General features: G+C 39.7%; 1 protein-coding gene across 1 annotated transcript; it reads left to right on the top strand.

Annotated features, from left to right (window-relative positions):
• Positions 1-1,560: 1,560 nt before the first annotated feature.
• On the top strand, positions 1,561-10,571 carry recql4 (RecQ helicase-like 4). Its single transcript, XM_062435766.1, has 23 exons — positions 1,561-1,747; positions 1,847-1,929; positions 2,035-2,134; positions 2,527-2,704; positions 2,881-2,991; positions 3,155-3,316; positions 3,434-3,526; positions 3,733-3,869; positions 3,962-4,045; positions 4,384-4,572; positions 4,757-4,939; positions 5,060-5,255; positions 5,430-5,623; positions 5,890-5,973; positions 6,440-6,577; positions 6,688-6,771; positions 7,139-7,325; positions 7,855-7,984; positions 8,105-8,271; positions 8,390-8,567; positions 9,135-9,288; positions 9,387-9,495; positions 10,418-10,571. Exons 1-23 carry the CDS (start codon positions 1,571-1,573, stop codon positions 10,537-10,539), a joined length of 3,240 nt encoding a protein of 1,079 aa, XP_062291750.1. The 5' UTR covers positions 1,561-1,570; the 3' UTR covers positions 10,540-10,571.
• Positions 10,572-14,603: the final 4,032 nt, after the last annotated feature.

Below are 14,603 nucleotides of genomic sequence, written 5' to 3'. Positions count from 1 at the left end.
GTATTATTGTTATCATGTTATTCCAGGAAAGACCTGTCTCTTTAAAGAAGTCCGCCTTTTCCGGTCGGGTGCCTCTAAACTCCTTGAGAGATGGACAAAGAGGACAGACAAACAGTCCTGTCACTGCTGCTGCTGCTGCCACTGCCAGAACCACATTCACTGACTCTGAATCCAGCCCATTCTCACCAGGGTAATGATATTAGGTCCATATTATTAGTGCAATTATCACAGATACATATGAATTTTTTTTAATTTCTGAATTGTTCTTTAATAAGTCTATAATTATTTATATAATATGCAGTCATAACATTTTGAATCACCACCACTGTGATAAAATAATTGAACTATATGGAAAATGGGACATTTAAGTAGTTAATACTGAAGTTTCTTTTACTTTTGTAATGACTTGTGCAGCCCAGCTATATACTCCATGTTTCTTTGTATTTCATACTCTTGAACAACACTCCAATAGTTGTGCTTCAAGCCAGGTAGCCATTTAAAACAACGTATACAGATGGACAGTCTACACTTAAATCTTTTGTTTTAAACCCTCCTTTTAATTTTTGTCTCTGTTAACAGAAGAGTGAAACCTTCTCCAGTATCTCTGATTTCAAAGAGCCTCCCTCCAGTGGAGCCTGAAGAGCCGTTTGAATCATTTGAACCTGTCACAGAGTCTTATGAAGAACCTGCAAATGCAACCAGTAGTTGTAATGGCAGTAATAATACAACTAAGAGTAGTAATGGTAAAGTTATTAGTTCACAGAGTCAAAATGCCTCGAGTCCTGATTCTCCATTCAGATCCTCTGCCCTATTTACATCACTGTCTCCTCCGGGTAATGTAGGAACCTCAAGAGGAGATGTAGCTGCCTCAGGGAAGTTAAATGAAAGTGTAGGATCTTCAGAAGATGTAAAAGGAAATGCCAAAACTTTAGGAACTTCACATGGAGATACTGTGGTCGTAGGTGTTGGCAGTTTGTTTGGCTTGACAGGAAGCCCAAAGCTTCTTGGAGGTTTTAGAAGAGGAGCGGGAGGATGGCCTTCTCCTGCCAGCAGGCTGAGCTCTGTGGACAGGAAGTGGCTAGAGAGGTGTCAGGTGTTTGGAGAGATAGAGGCTGACGAGAGGCCTGGAGCAGGAAACCAGGAAATAGATCTCACAAAAAAACAGGCAGAGAGAGAAGTGGAAAAAGAAATAAGGGAAGAAAAACAAGGAGATGACAGAGAAGGAAAAGGAGCAATGGTAGAAAAAGGAGAAAAAATAAGTGCATTAGGTGTGGACAGAGATGAAAGCTTAGTGAGTATTCCCAAAGACAGTAAAATCAGTAAAAGTGCATCGAAACATGCAAAAGGAAGGGAGGAAGTGAGAGAGATAAGGGAGGGAGACGATAAGATGACAAGAGGATTGACACCACCTCAAATACCAGAAGACGACAGTGCAAGTAGTCCCAAACCCAAAGTTAAAAAGAAGAGAGGGAGGAAGAGGGAGAGGGAGGGAGGGAACATGGAGGGAGAGATGACAGAAGAAGGAGGAGTGAAAAAGCGGCAGAGAAAGGGAGGGAACACGGAGGGAGAGATGACAGAAGAAGGAGGAGTGAAAAAGCGGCAGAGAAAAGGCAAAAAGAAAGGGGAGAGCTGTGATGTAAACATCACCCCAGCTGACGCTGGAGGAGGGAAGAAACGGAGAACCAAGAAAAAGGGAGAGGAAGAGGATGAGGTAGAAGAAGAAAAAGCAACTGAGGTACCAAAAAAGGTAAGCCAATTCATTCATATTCATCTAGGAGCATACTGTTTGTTATAGTTTTTGTGCAGATGCATTAAATACATCATCCTGTCAATCATTCCTGTCAAGCCCCCCCAGGAGAACCTGTTTGGAGAAATAGAGGGAGAATTTGGAACTAGGAGAATGTCTTATAGCCAACCTGTCAAAGCCAAGTAAGATTATACATGTTCTCAGGCTTCAAAATGGTATTGAAGCATCTCTTCTTTTAAGTATGTGTACAAAAAAAAAAGAGAATCTGAATAATTTGAACTTTACAGAAGCATGAAAGGAGCAGAGGGTAACTTTGTGAAGATAAACCTGAAGAAGAAATCTCATGTCAAAGGATATGCACTAAGAGGGGCTGGTCTACGTAAACAGGTAAGTCTGAGTGTGTGCCCGTGTGTATGTTTATGAGTGAATGCAGGATAAGTCCAACATACATCAGGCCTTACTGCTAATATTTAGGGAGGATGTGCTATAATCAAAACATTGCGGGTATAATGTATGTGTTCTTTCAAATTAGACAAATTGTTCACATAAATTGCAGTTCTTGCTGTGGAATTCCCGTCCAAATCTGATAAACCAGCTTTGTTTATTGCTATTGGTATACTGGAAGTAAGACAGAATAAAAAAATAAAAACTGTCCTCAGTATCCTTAATATGCCTCTGTCCCAAAAATCTGAACCATGCATTCAATTTTTCATAATTCTTAGACACATAAAGCCACACTTATCCAGAGTAATATTCATTTTCTCCTGCATATGTTTCAGTTGTACATGCAGAAGTTCCAGCTGAAAGGGGAGCGTTTTGGTGGAGGTGGTGGACTTTTTGGCAGAGGGGGGAGAGGTGGCTTCAGAGGGGGCTTCAGAGGGGGCTTCAATCGCCAGGGGGATACCTGCTTCAAGTGTGGAGGGACCGGACACTGGGCCATGAACTGCAAGGGACGAGGTATCCCGGGGTGACGTGAACACAGCCATAAGGAGCTATAATTTAATTGCTTAATAATAATGAATGTAAGCTCCAGGGGGAAATTCTAGGAACCGAACAATTGATTGTTCTGCACTGGTCAGCACAGTTTAGTGTCAAATGTCTTGAATTGTTGTGACTGTGAAAACCTTTTGCAGCCCCTCCCCCTCCTGTTCCTGAGGACCAACCTGTTGAAGAGGAACCGTTTGAGCTACCCACCCTGGAGGAGGTTGCCAGGGCAACAGGAACACTGCAACCCCAGCCGTTGTGTAAGCCTGTTGAACTTATATATTGTTATGTGTTACATGAGCATGTTGCAACAAAACATGAGGAAAAACTGCTACAAAATCATGCAGCTTTAGTTGCAGTATCACAGATGCTCGTGTGTTTCTTCATCATATGTGTGAGTCCTGTTGTGCCCGTGTGTTACAGTATCATCTCCCAGTGTCAAAGATGAGCAGCAGTTCCAGGAAAAGGAGGGAGACAATAAAGACGAGGTTTTGCTGAATGTGATTCGTCCTGACTACGAACGCCCTGCTGCTCCACCACCTATGGAACCACTTTATCGTGTCAAAGATGATGGAAAAGTTCAGGGTACAGACACATTGTGACAGTTACAGTGAAAGCCTGTATGATTAAGTACTGGGTAAACAAAAGTAGACATGCATTTGCTCAAAATGCTGACTTGTGTGTGTGTGTGTGTGTGTGTAGCAACACCCACTGAGGTCTTTGCAGCTCTGAAGGACCTCGGCTATCACTCGTTCAGACCAGGACAGGAGGATGCCATCATGAGGATCCTGTCAGGTAAACACATGCAGCAGAGTCTCATACTGTATACTGTATATGTATATACATTTTTTGATTGTCATGGCATAAGTACTACTGGTAAAGTTAGTAAGTTATTAGGTCTATCTCTCTTATGATAAATAAGACCTACCTTCTTGATATTTAACAACCAATCAAGGAAAAATTACAATCTGTGATTATGACACCTGTCTTTCTCTCTTTAGGTCTCTCTACCCTTGTAGTGTTGTCAACAGGGATGGGTAAATCGTTGTGCTATCAGCTCCCAGCCTACCTTTACGCACAAAGATCAAACTGCATCACTTTAGTAATATCACCCCTAGTCTCACTAATGGATGACCAGGTACACACACTCTTTATCACACAAATCAGGCAACAAGAGATATACTTTCTGTATGCAGTCCACAAATTCTGTTGTCCATATCTTTTGTGTAGCTGTCTGGCCTTCCTGCCAACCTGAAAGCAGCCTGTATCCACTCCAACATGACGATGAAACAGAGAGAAGCTGCGATAGAAAAGGTAACATGCATAATTACCACAATTAAAGAGTAGTGAGAAGCCATCAAGGTTGGACGAAATGCTTCAGTTGTATTTTAATTTTCAGCATCTTCCTGCATGTATCAGGAAATTAAAAAAAGAAAAAAAAGAATATAGTATCAAAACAAATCCCTACACATCACACCATAATTCTCCTCCTCCTTGTTTGTGCATGGATGTAATTTAAGAATCACAAATTGTTTCCAGAAATAGTTTAGTACTTCAGTTCAGTTGCTCTACAACTTACTATTTTCTGTAAACTCTACATCTGTTTTATTTTTCAACCCAGAATATGTTCTTTCCTGTCTCTATTTCTCTAGGTGAAGTCAGGTCAGGTATGCTTGTTGCTCCTTTCTCCAGAGGCCCTGGTTGGTGGTGGCGGTTCTGGTTCGGGATGTCTGCCCTCCGCTCAGGAGCTCCCTCCTGTGGCCTTTGCCTGTATAGATGAAGCTCATTGTGTCTCAGAGTGGTCACACAACTTCAGACCCTGCTACCTAAGGCTCTGTAAGGTGAATGAATGGTAGTTTGTGTTCATGGACTGCAGATTGGTAAATCTAAAGTGGTAGTTGAAAGTTTTATAGTGTATTGCCTGCTGGTAATAGCTAAAGAGGCTGGCTGCTGAATCACTGGCAGCTGATCTGCAGCCAGTCAGGCAGAACGTCTGTATATACTGACAACCTGATGTTTTTGTAGGTACTGAGGGAGCGCTTGGGAGTGCAGTGCTTACTGGGACTCACTGCTACTGCCACACTGTCCACAGCTCTGGACATTGCTCAACATCTGGGCATCAATGATCAAGATGGCATCGCAGTCAGATCTGCAGCAGTGCCTCCAAACCTGCAACTGTCTGTGTCCATGGACAGAGAGAAAGATCAGGTGTGATAGTGTGTTTCTTTGTGTCCCTGACAAACGATGAAAGTGCAGGTTTGGAAAGAAGTGACTTATGAAATGAATTCACTCTTGTTTTTTCTCTGTTTCTCCTCTGTATTTTTCAAGGCCTTAGTATCCTTGCTGAAAGGTGATCGTTTTGGTTGCCTGGACTCCATCATCGTCTACTGCACCAGAAGGGAGGAGACTGTTCGTGTGGCGGCGCTACTCAGGACCTGCTTGCAAGGGGTGGTCGTGAAAGAAAATCGCCAAATCAGCAACAGCAGCCAGAGCAACCCTGTAGGACAGAAGAAGAAAGAATTGGGTATGGGAGGGATATTTTGTGTTTCTCATTGATTGAAAATTAGTTTATTTTTCATTAAAATGGAAAGAAAATTACACTGTGGTATGGAAAGCTGTTTGCATCACTCCTTTTGATATTTTCACCTTCAGTGTTTTCATTTCTTGTTTTCCCTCCACTTTGTCTTTCTATATTCAGCAAGGAAGAAGATTCGTAAACCGCTGAAGTGGCAGGCTGAGTCGTACCATGCCGGCCATTCAGGGTCAGAACGCCGTCGGGTTCAGAACAACTTCATGTGTGGGGAGCTCAGAATCGTGGTGGCCACTGTGGCGTTTGGCATGGGCCTCGATAAATCTGACGTCCGTGGTATTGTTCACTACAACATGCCCAAGGTGAGTAGTAGTTTAATTCCTCTTAAGCAGTCTCTCTTCATACTGGACTTCTAAGCACAATGAAATACTTTGGACTCTTAATACAACTTATAAATAAAAGTCTTATAACATGTGCAATACTAAAAAATGATGGTGGAAATCAAAAATGCACTCTTATTATGTTAATATATCTAAGAGCTTCTTTGGTATCTGTCTTTCAATGTGTGTCTATTACACCAAAAGTCAGAAGTGTAACAGAATTCTTTTACTTGTAAATGTTATTTCAGAGCTTTGAGAGCTATGTTCAGGAAATAGGGAGAGCCGGGAGAGACGGAGAACCAGCTCACTGTCACCTTTTCCTCGACCCTGAGGTAAGACTTTTAACTGCCAATTCATGAAGGAACTAACCCGACCCCTAAAGCATCCCAGGGCTCACGGCCCAAATTACTTGATTTGCTATTGGATTTGTTGTTTTTTTGCTGTTTATTCCCGTGATGTACAAGATTTACGAACTAATTTAAAGTTTATGTCAAACATGCAGATGCATCATACATCTCACACTAGCTGTAGCTGACAAATGTGTTAATTTATAGTGCCTGGAATCTTTTTCGTCTACTTCATGCCTAAATATGTCTCACTCACAATAATACGACATGTTAGAAATCTTGTAATAAATAATATTATTATGTAATAAAGGTACTAGTATTACTGGTAAAGGTACTCTTGATTGCTGCATTCTCTTAATATGTGGCCCTCTGGTGGTCTGTTTCTTGGTACTATCACCTGTATAGTATGTAATAAGTGTAAATAATTTGATACCTGTGTCTTTATGTGTAGGGCGGGGACCTCCACGAGCTGCGACGTCACATCTATGCAGACACAGTAGACTACTTCACAGTAAAGAGACTGGTCCAGAAAGTTTTCCCTGCGTGCAAATGTAAACAGATACATCAGAAGCAACAGCAACTTGTTAAGGTAACTCTCTCTCTTTCAGTGTGGTCTAAATGCTCCTTCAAGAGACTCCATGATATTCTGTAGACTGAAAGCACGAGATATAAAATGTATGTATATGTCTGTGTTTGGAGGACATTGAGGACTCGGAGCTGTTGGAGATGATGGATGTGTGTGATCAGGAGTGCAGCCTGAACCTCTCCACTCAGCACGACACGGTGCAGTCCACAGATTACAGTGACCACACAGGCATACCGAAACCTTCTGCTGCAGAGGTAGTTAAAGGGAAAATCTTGGATAACTTAGTCTTTACTGTTTTACTGAGTAAAAATGGGACTCTGAAACAAAGTAGGTGAGAAATTCAGAATCCAAGAAACTGAAGTCTATGAACAACGTGAGGTTGATCAGTTTTATTGAAGCCACCTTCAAAGGCTATCTGTATAGGAGACCAGAATTCAGGTCAAAATTAGTATTTGATGTGAGTGTTTTTGTTAAAAGGTGGCGTCACATCCTGATTCAGAGGAGCTACTTCTCCGAGAAGATGAAGCTGAACGAAAGGAAGAGGAAAAACAGCAGCAGCAGGAGGAGGAGAAAGAAGACGAAACTGATGGTTCAGTGAAACAACAGCATGTAGAGGTGATGGCAACTAATGATTGGCCGAGGGAACGGGAAGTGGAGGGAAGCGACTGGCCCAAAGAGCGAGTGTGTCATACCCATGAGAGAGCGATTCCCATCCAGGAGACGGTAGAGGCTCTGGACATCACAGAGGAGGGTATGTGGAAACATGTACAAGGATGTGAACATGAACATATAAATAAAAACAAATATAGATACAATATTTTGCCTGGCAGATAGATATTTAGTCTTTAATGCAATAAATCAAGTGAGAACACAACAACCAGCTGGAGCAGAAATGTTGTAGTGGTTTTGGTAGCACACATGAAACACTGGGTACAATAACGTGAGACAGTTATCCAATAGTTGTAATGAGTAGATGTTCGCCGCCTTTCTCAGAGGAAAGTTTTGGAAAAAAGCAAATAAACACTAAATCATTTCAAACTTACAGAATGTATTAGAAAATCTGTACATTTTCTACTTGGAGAGCAAAACAATATCACTTATATTTCTATTTCTCTTTCATTTTGTGTGTGTGTGTGTGTGTGTGTGTGTGTGTGTGTGTGTGTGTGTGTGTGTGTGTGTGTGTGTGTGTGTGTGTGTGTGTGTGTGTGTGTGTGTGTGTGTGTGTGTGTGTGTGTGTGTGTGTGTGTGTGTGTGTGTGTGTGTGTGTGTGTGTGTTTCAGGTGTAGAAACACTACTCTGCTATCTGGAGCTGCATCCTCAGCGCTTTGTTGAACTTCTCCACTCCACCATGTCTGTGTGTAAAGTCAGCTGCTACAATGGACCAAGACAGCTTCAGAAACTGACAAAAATGTATGAAATTGCTGTCTGTCTTTGCTTTAATACTCTAGATTTAAAAAGCCACAGAAATGTACCGAATGTCACTATGTGTTTGTCTATATAAAGATTTTTTTTTTTCTTCTTCCCTCACAGCTGCCCTCCAATCGCAGTGGTGCTGGCCAGAAGGCGGATGGCAGGCGAGCGAGTGGAGGTGTGTGATCAGTTGGAGTTTGACGTTGTTGAGGTAGCAGACACTATGGGATGGCAGCTTCCTCTTGTGAAGAGAGGAATCAGGCAGCTGCAGTGGAGCACTAGTAAAGGTGTGTGTGTGTGTGTCACAGATTACATTTTCAGGATTAGTTTAAAAACTGACACTGGCACAAAAAAAGCAAAAATGACACTGAAAAAATATTTGAGTTTCAAATATTTGTGTTTCAGCTGGTGGACGTAGCGGCGTCCTCGTTGAATTCTCCTCCCCGTCTTTCTACTTCCGTTCCTATGGCGACCTAAGTGATGAGGAGATGGACAGAGTGTGTCAGTTCCTCCATAATCGAGTGCTGGAGCAAGAGAGAACGCAGCTCTATCAGCTGACCACCTGCTTCAAGGCTTTCAAAAGGTGCACCTATGTTTTAAACTTGTCAAACATTAACAATGCAGCCGACACATGTTTCTGTTCAGACTTCTGAAAGATTGAGTGAGTGTTTTCTTTTTTTTTTAATGGGGGTCTATTTCCATTTTTTTTCAGATAGTTAAAGTTTATTCTGTACTTTGTGATCTACATTGGCTTAACAAATATGAATATTGTATAACTCTGGTTGACCAGTGAGCTTTTTCTGTGTATTTAAGAGGTTGCTATGAAATATCTGATTTTCCTTCCCCTTGTTCCATTATTGAAACTGTCCATATTGTTGGCATTATCACTTAAAACTTGTACAAACCAGTAGAGACTCTGGAGAATCCTGCAGAAAATCTCAATGAATAGTTGAACAGTAAGAATCATTTTAGGGATTTGAGCATATGTGAGTGTGTGCTATTGACTATTTCTTTATATACTCCTGTTTATGTCTGCTTTTTGTATGTGGGACCATGTGTGTGCCATTGTGTCCTCTACTTGCCTGTATGCTTGTCTGTTACTTTGTGATCATGTTACTGTATGTGTTAAACTTTGTGTGTTTTGTTGCAGTGTTGCGTTCCAGAGTGTGTTGTCCTGCGTAGATGATCTGGATGAGAGTCGCAGTCAGCAGCTAAAATACCTTCTCTCTGAGTACTTTGACAAGAGGCGAGACCGAGACCATGCGCTCAAACCAGTGGACATTGAGGAGCTTGACAAATATAAGGTAAAACTCACAGAATTATTATTAAGAGTTTTAGTTGAGTGTGTGCACTGAGTGGTCTGAATATCGAGATTAATTGTTTGTTTTTGTTTTGTTTATAGTTGTTAGACTGGGAGAATCAGATCAGAGCAGACATCAGAAGTTTTCTTTGCAACCGAAGTGATGAGAAATTCTCTGGAAGAGCTGTTGCAAGAATCCTCCACGGCATAGGTGAGAGCACAACATATAACAGAAGCATCCAATAATCTTGCCACATAATGTTCAAGCACTGGTCTCCACTGTTTTAGGTTTACTGACAGCTCTAAGATTTAAAACACCACATCAGATATTATTATTATATTTACAATTTGTTATTTAACTATAAGTAATATGTTTAGTTGATTCTGTATCATGTCATGTATTGTTCATGTAAATAACATCACAATAGTCAGTAGACTATTCAATCATAAATGTCTCTTTGCCCGTGTTAGACCTCAACATGGTCTCCTCTAGAGGGCGATATGGGATCAATGAGAAACATTAGATATTGACATTGTTCAGACTTTCTAGGGCTGGGCTCAGGTAGAACGAAATTAAAGACCTGCCTGATTTTGAAGATTATTTATTTTTTCATCAATTTATAAGCAACAACATTATAAAGTATAAATATATAAATCTTGCTGAGCAGAGCAATGCACCATCTGAGGCTTTCTCTCACATGCATGCTCATTACATAATTTTCTTCAAACTTTACAAGATATTGTTTAATAGTAAAGTAATCTTAGCCTGTACCCATTTGCAGCTGTCCAGCAAAACTGTAAGCTTCTCCAGCGTCATTGAGCATGCTGACAAAACAGTGACTTAACAAAACAGACCAAAAAAAAGTGTAAAGCAACTATAGCAGCCCTAGTGAATCTGCCAACAGTTTGAAATGGTTTTTAATATTATATGTGTGAAAAAAAAATTGCAGTTACATTTTTTGAACAGAATATTTATTATATGGTACTAACTAAACAAGATTTCTCCCTCACTTGTTGGGAGAGGCAAATCAAGGGGAAATCTGCCCAGTGCTTTTGTAGTCTGAGCCCGGCCTTAAGTGCATTTATTAGCTGAGTGTCTTCATGCATGTGAAGTCTTCCAATCTCCGTTACAGGCAGTCCTTGTTATCCTGCTCTAACGTACGGAAAAGATAGACGCTACTGGAGGAAGTACATCCAGTTCGACTTCAACCAGCTGATCAGGCTGGCCACTCAGGAGATCATTCGTTTTAAGTGACTGACCAAACGCCATACAGAGGAGAGGATGAAATGTACACACAGGTCAGCACAGGTGGACTATTCACTGCCTCTGTCTTGACCTGGGTTAGATGGATTTGTCTTTCACTCCAAATGATGTAACTTGTGATGTTTTCAATATGTTCACCTTTTGTACAAATGCCTTTATTTGTAGATTGTAACAAAATAAAATATTATTTTTCTAGCTTGGTCTTGCAGTGACATTTATTTAAAATATCTTTTATAGGAATATTTCCTCAACAAGTCAGAAGATGATGGATTAAAAATAAAAAACAAGATTTGTCTCACATTAATTTAGAAAAGTCTTTCTTTCTTTGATATTACACTGACTCAAAAACAAACCTCAGAGAGCGAGAAAAAAAAGATTCCTGACCCAGAAATGAACTTATATGAGGAAGTAAAAGCAAAGCAGCACTGTTTCAATGTTACAGTTGACTTAAAACAAAGCAAATATTGACATATTGTCTGAAATGTCTTAATGGATGATTAACTTGTGCAGGAATTTCCCTTCCGATTTCACCTTTGTTAACATTTACTCACAATAGGGGTTATTGTCTTGCCACTTTAAAAAGCTTTGGAGGAATAAAAAAAAAACGTTTACTAGAGTACAATTAAACATGATTCAGAAACCGCATGGCCTGAGGAATAATTCGACGTTAACATCAGAGCAGAACAGTTTTTTTTTCTATTTTCAAATTTAGATGCAATCACAGCACAGATACTGGTGGGTTCATCTGGGAGGCAGAAGCTCAGGCTGATTTCTCTAGCAAATGATTCTTATCAGAAGCTATAAGGAGGTTTTCTGAATGGATAATGAAAGGAAAACAACTTCAGTGTGTTTTAACTGAACTCTTCACACATAGAAATACATACCTGCTGCAACAACTTGTCATAAAATGAAGATATCTGTTCTAGGAGCATAAACTGTTACACTGGCTGGCTGAAATGCAGTTCAAAATGCTTTCAGATTGTGGTGTAGTGATGCCCCCAAACTGATATTCATTTTTCCACTTCCATATCCATTATTATTATCATTATCATTATTGGTAAATCTAAACTTTGCTGCTGCAGCAATACAGAGAACAGTGGTACAGATCGTGGAGGTTACAGAGATGCTGACTGTGATCAAAAAATACAAATAAGGCTGAAAATTGGCAAAACTCTCCTTTAACTGCTTCAGCCATATTGGAGGACCGTGGTTTTATTAGCACACATGTCATAAAGCTCATATCTCTGCAGCTGAAACAGGAAAAACGCTTCTTCTGAGAAGGGGTGGCAGGTCATTGACAATGATCAACAGACACTGCTGAGAGAGTTTATTCTTGAACAAGTCACGCCCCAGGGAAGATTTTAGACAAACAAGGAAATGTGAAAATGGGTTTGGTCAAGTTGAACTGACACCAATTCTTTCCTATTCTTCCTATTGGGTTTTACTAGAAAGGAGAGCCCAAACGATACAATGCCCAGTATTGCATATATCACAGATACATTGATATCGGCATATATGTTGTTTGATGCACTGACAATTTTATTTATGTATACTGTGTACAATTTTATGAATGTGTATACGATAAAGTTTACTGTCAAATTGTTAAATATCGTGCCTCAATTACATAGCTGTGTTTGAGGGATCACTGCAAGAATTATGTGTTTATGTGTATATTTTGTATATATAAGATTATCGACCAATATATCGATATCAGAATTTTATCAGAAATCTCTAATATTAGTATCGACATTGGCCCCAAAAAACAGTATTGGTCAGACCCCAATAGAACGACTTTCATTTCAAGTTTATTTGTATAGTGATAAGTATATAGTATAAACTATTACCACTTACCACAGCATTGCCTAAGATAGTTTGCAATGCCCCCCATCCCAAGATGGGTGTTAGAAATACAGGAAAATACGCACAAAACAGCAAGGCACAAAAAATGTATGAATGATGATACAATATAAGGAATATAACACGACAAGCACCGGGCTCAGTCTGAACTACATATCTCAGTCATGATCTTTTTCATTTTCTATCAAACATTTCTCAGCGGTATTCAATTCACTGTCATATATGACAAAAATAAACTGCAAATCGTCTTATTTGAGGAGCTGGAACGACTAGATGCCACAAAATTTGCTTGAAAAATGATTAAAACAATTATCAAAATAGTTGCCGATTGATCTTCTGTTGATTGATTATTTATTGCAGCTCTTATATTTTCTGAACTTTGTCATTCAGTAGATGTAGAAGATGAAGATCTAGTTCAAAGCAAAAACATGTTTCTTTAATAAATGTTAAAACATTGTATGTGTGTGAACTAAACTCCTTGATGTGATGTAGCTTGCATAAGTGCCCAGTAGAGTGTGAAAAACCATCATAAAGTTAATTATGACTGTATTTTGTTTGTGACTGGATGGCAGAGAGAAACAGCCGTAGTTTTATTGTGTGTGGAAAATAACAAAATGGTCTTTTGATCGCAGGTTACAGAGAGAGAGGTCAACAACAACTGCTGTCACTGCTTTCATGTGCTATCATCATCTTCTTCACCTCCAGACATGTTGTCACTCAGCTGACCATTCATCCACTGACAGTAACTGATCACCAAAGACTTCACCTGGAAGACCTTAATAACAGTCATTCACTCAAACTCTCACTGCAGGTGCAGCAGTTGCAGTAACTCCACCTTGAGACATGGGTTCACATTTCTTCCATAAAGAATCAGCTGGTTTTTTTTATGGCTACTTTCCTTTCTCATCTTTATATTACTATGCCAAAGTTCTCAGCGAAGTTGTAAAATTAAACATCCAGATATAGTTACATTATAAACCAACTATACAATTCTCTTTCTTACCGTTCTTGTCTATCCTAATTTTGCAGTCGGTTACATCTGCTGGTATCTATCAACGGTACTGTAAAATAACCATTATCCAGTTTAATGTATGAGAAGCTCAAAGGTCCAGTTTTGGAGGTAATTATCAAGTGTTTTATTGGTAGAGTGAGTTACGTGATTCTAGCAGCTCATAAAACTTCACAGATTTACAAAATGATGGATGTCAGTTTGCTGAAAAGCTGACTTTAGGGAAACGCAGTTCTCCTCTGTCAGCAGGTACATGCTGTAATCTGCCCTATTTGTTCTTTATAGTACGATTAAAGGATCAGCACACATTGTCATTGGATGTATAATTTTGTCTGACTAGTTATGGTTACACAGACAGCATATGACTACGCGCACATGCATAATGCATGCTTACCCACAAGCATATATATATTATGTCTCCCTCTTTGTGTGATGAGTTGTCAGTGGACTCTGTCCCTAATGAAGACATTCATATAACCTGTAAGTCAAGGAGATTAATGACACAGATAGAAAGTCCTCCACCTCTGGCTTAATTCGTTCACATTAAGATTACAAGTTCTTCTGATGTGACGTGTTTACACAGAACTACGACTTCATTTCACTCCCAAAATTGTTTTCTGGTGTGTGAGAGAGACTCAAATAGTGGTTATCATTTGATGTATTTCTTGTACATATTACATATGTTAAATATGTTTCCAAAGTAACAGCTCAATGTTTGTTCTAAATTCAATGTGATAGTAATGTCACAGTGACACTGGTATAAGAAATCCTCCTAAGCTAGTTGAACTCTTGAACTTGTTTCTATCTGAGGCTTGTTTGCTGACCATGGCGTTATCTAGACATATCTTTGCCTTATGCCTATAGTCTTAGAAACTGTGTTGGCCATAAGTGACCTAGACAAGCTAAATTTAAAGGATGTTCTTGTTTGAAGTCATTGCCCATTAGATCTCTGTGAGATCATCATATGCTCATACTTGTTACAAGAAGATGTAACAGTTTGTGGAAGTTTTTCACTTTGCTTCTTGTGAGAAAGGGCTGGCTGAACAACGTGTTTTGTCTCCAAACATACAAGATCAATGTTTTATTTATTTTTGTATTTGGACATTTGTATAATTGTTACTGATTGTGTAATGGATTGCACAGTGTCTATAACCACTTCAACTAGTAACCATGTTTAATGCTTTCTTTG

The sequence above is a fragment of the Scomber scombrus genome, chromosome 16, assembly GCF_963691925.1.
Source record: "Scomber scombrus chromosome 16, fScoSco1.1, whole genome shotgun sequence".
Classification (NCBI taxonomy): Eukaryota; Metazoa; Chordata; class Actinopteri; order Scombriformes; family Scombridae; genus Scomber; species Scomber scombrus.
Note: the sequence above shows the minus strand (reverse complement) of the source record. Positions and strands in the feature narration are given on the sequence as shown.

What these genes read in the sequence shown, in the direction of transcription:
- recql4 (XM_062435766.1), top strand. Translation starts at nt 1,571, where the DNA reads ATGACAGAAGAAGGAGGAGTGAAAAAGCGGCAGAGAAAAGGCAAAAAG. An exon ending in GCTACCTAAGGCTCTGTAAG is followed by an intron (nt 4,573 to 4,756) that starts GTGAATGAATGG and finishes ATGTTTTTGTAG; the next exon opens with GTACTGAGGGAGCGCTTGGG. An exon ending in AGCAACAGCAACTTGTTAAG is followed by an intron (nt 6,578 to 6,687) that starts GTAACTCTCTCT and finishes CTGTGTTTGGAG; the next exon opens with GACATTGAGGACTCGGAGCT.